Source organism: Centroberyx gerrardi, chromosome 7, assembly GCF_048128805.1.
Source record: "Centroberyx gerrardi isolate f3 chromosome 7, fCenGer3.hap1.cur.20231027, whole genome shotgun sequence".
Lineage (NCBI taxonomy): Eukaryota > Metazoa > Chordata > Actinopteri > Beryciformes > Berycidae > Centroberyx > Centroberyx gerrardi.
In genome coordinates, this window is record NC_136003.1 from 16,301,953 (window position 1) to 16,304,910 (window position 2,958).

General features: G+C 45.2%; 1 protein-coding gene across 1 annotated transcript; it reads right to left on the reverse strand.

Moving 5' to 3' along the window:
* Positions 1-451: 451 nt before the first annotated feature.
* On the reverse strand, positions 452-2,608 carry pvalb5 (parvalbumin 5). The gene is made up of 4 exons (XM_071921243.2): positions 2,543-2,608; positions 1,252-1,384; positions 776-885; positions 452-474 (listed from the first exon to the last, which is right to left on the reverse strand). The coding sequence occupies exons 1-4, from the start codon at positions 2,601-2,603 to the stop codon at positions 452-454; spliced, it is 327 nt and encodes a 108-aa protein (XP_071777344.1). The 5' UTR covers positions 2,604-2,608.
* Between the last annotated feature and the right edge of the window lie 350 nt (positions 2,609-2,958).

Here is a 2,958-nt window from a genome sequence, read left to right on the forward strand (position 1 = left end):
CGTCTCTGAATACCTTCACTGTTACTATATGGGGGGAAAAACAGCTTGTAGAGATATAGGGCTACACTGCCCATTGGCTCTCAGCTTATATCTTCACATTTGGAGCAGCATCTTGTATACAGACACAAAATGACACTATATGAATTGCACATCACATGCAGAGCAAGAAAAGACCAGCAGACAACATCATCACGTCTCAAATCTTTTTTTTATTAATGCATTCCAGTTACCTGATTGATCGAACACACACAACTAAGACCCAATTTTAGCTGTCCGTCCACCAACCGGCTTGTGCGTCATTGCATCAAATCAACAAGGGGAGCAGCAGGCAGAATATCTGAGGTTTCTTGTTTTTGCATCAATCCGGAAATTTGAGGTTTCCATAAAAAATCCATTGAAATCAAAATAAGGGGAGACAGCCCTGGTCGTGTAACTTTTTTTTATTCCTGCTTTATTTCAGGAGAGCGCAGAACTCTGTGGGGAAGAAAAGAAACAGTGGATTTAATCTGTGATCCCTATTAAGCACAACAGTATCCTCCAGGCAAGAAGTGAGTGTCACACAACATAACAGTTAAGCAAGATGACTAAACATGCAACAAATGACTATTTTTTGTTTGTTTGTGTGCATAGTTTCATTGTCGTTTTGTCTTGCAAGCTACAATTGTGTGCTATTTATAGATTGCTATTTCAGCACTGACTAGTGGACAGCTCTCTTTGCAGACAGCTCTCTTTCTTCTCTGCCTACAGGTTTTTCAGATGCTTTACATGAGCCTACCTTCCATCCCAATCTTGCCATCCCCGTCTTTATCTCCTGCAGCCATCAGAGCCCGGGTCTCGGACGCGGACAGCTCCCTGGCCCCCGGGGAGAAATTCTGAAGGAACAGCCTGATGGGGAGACAAAGAGATGCGTGATAAGTTATAGCTTATTTTATGATAGAATTCACGGCGGTGCGATGGTATTTGCAGTTCTTCCTTTTCCACATTTACATCAAAGTCTCTTTGAGCTGTCTTGAATCCCCCCACTCCCCCTCCCCCTACCCCACTCACTCACCCCCCCTCCCCTCCCTCCTGCATTATTGAATTCACCCCTTGCCCAAGTGCTGCTCCATTCATACAGTGATCTACGCCTGAGGACCCATGCAAGCAGGCAGGTTATATCTGTGTAGTGAACTACATGAACACCCCCCACCCCCCCCTCGCAACACCACCCCCTATTCATCCTCAAGCCCTAAAACGACACTCCATCCTTACTTGAGCTCCTCCTCCTCAATGTATCCACTCTTGTCTTGGTCCAGGACCGTGAACACTTTCTGGCCATCTGCCTCAGATGAGCCGGTCAGTCCCACTTGTGCAAAGAACGACTTGTAGTTGAATGTGCCTGGAGCTACGTGGGCATGGAGAGAGAGAGAGAGAAAGAGAGAGAGAGAGAATGAGAGAGAATGAGAGAGACAGACAGACGTGGGAGTGAGAGGTCGATCACAGAATGACAAGAGAGCAAGAACGGCGAGGGGCTGAATAGAGATGTCACATTTACTCATGCGCTCAGATGACTTTCATTCTACAACCGATGACATTTACCAATATACACCCTCTAGCGCATCACTGTCCTATACCATTATAGGTTGTTATATCATTATGCCATTGAAACACTCCCATCATACTGACTATAGCCCATGGATATAGTTCTAATGCAAACCTAAATGCTAAAAGCCCCTTATTTATTTATTTATTCAAGCCTTTTCGACTGGAAATGCTGATCAAGGATGTGTTCCCTTCAGGTAAATATAAATGAGAAGTTCAAAGAGACTTGTTTCATGACTGTAGACCCATGTGAGAAATTAAATGCATATAGGCTCTGGTTTGAAAATAGTAATGCCTAAGGGAAGGACCTCAGGAAATTTGGACCCTAATCCAGCAAGGTTATTTGCCTGCTATCTCCATTTTTACGTGACACTATAGCTTTTCTTCTCTGCTTACAATAACTCACACTTACATACTACAGATTACCCCTTTCACCTCCATAGTGCATGCATAACGTGAAGTGGGACTGACAAAGTCTGAATGGTATTTTGCCCCAAACAGTGCTAAGAGGGGGGGTTTTCTGGAAAAAAAATGAGTACACAAGCATTGACATTTGATTTTCAATGGGGTGGGTATGCTGTGTGTGCCTCGTCAAGCAGACGTAATGGCTAGAGATAAATAATTAAGAGCTGGTGGGATGTGAAGACTGCATGGCTGGTGTGATTTTGTATTCTCTGTGTGAATGCTCAGCATAAACACTTCGGTATCTGGGTGGTAACTGCTCCCCAGCCCCGCGGCTGCCTGGTTACCTGCAGCCTCCCTGTCCCCACCGTACACCACTCACCGTACAGGTACGCTCCCATGGGAGTGGGAGTGGGTTTATTACTGGCTCTCTCCCTTTCCCTGTGTATGTGAGCATGGATGTATGTTCATTTAAAGCATTTGTGCTTGTGTGAGCAACTTGTGAAGTGCATGTCTCCCTGCGTGCGTGTGTGTGTGTGTGTGTGTGTGCGTGACTCACCTTGACAAGCCTGGACTGCAGCCTTGATGTCCTCGTCACTCAGCATCCCTGCAAATGCCATGGTCCTCTGTGCCTGCCTGAGGGATACACACACACACAGAAGAAGCGCAAAGTGACAGTAAATGAAACTGGCACAGGTGTGTTCCGCTGACAGATAACACAGTCTCTGTCAGTTGGAAACAGTCGGGGCTTGTGGATGGAATAAGCATGATCACTCTTCCTCAGGTAATCCTCTTCAGGTAGATGAAAAATATCTCGATACCAAAGATCATACGGAATGATTTAAACGATGTGACTAATGACTGACTATTCAATCCCACAAAACGAAAGACAAAAATTTCCAGGGAGAAAGTTGATGCAACTTGAAGGAAGCGTTTTCCAGCAAGACTTCAAGAGGGTTGACTGTATTGTCCTGT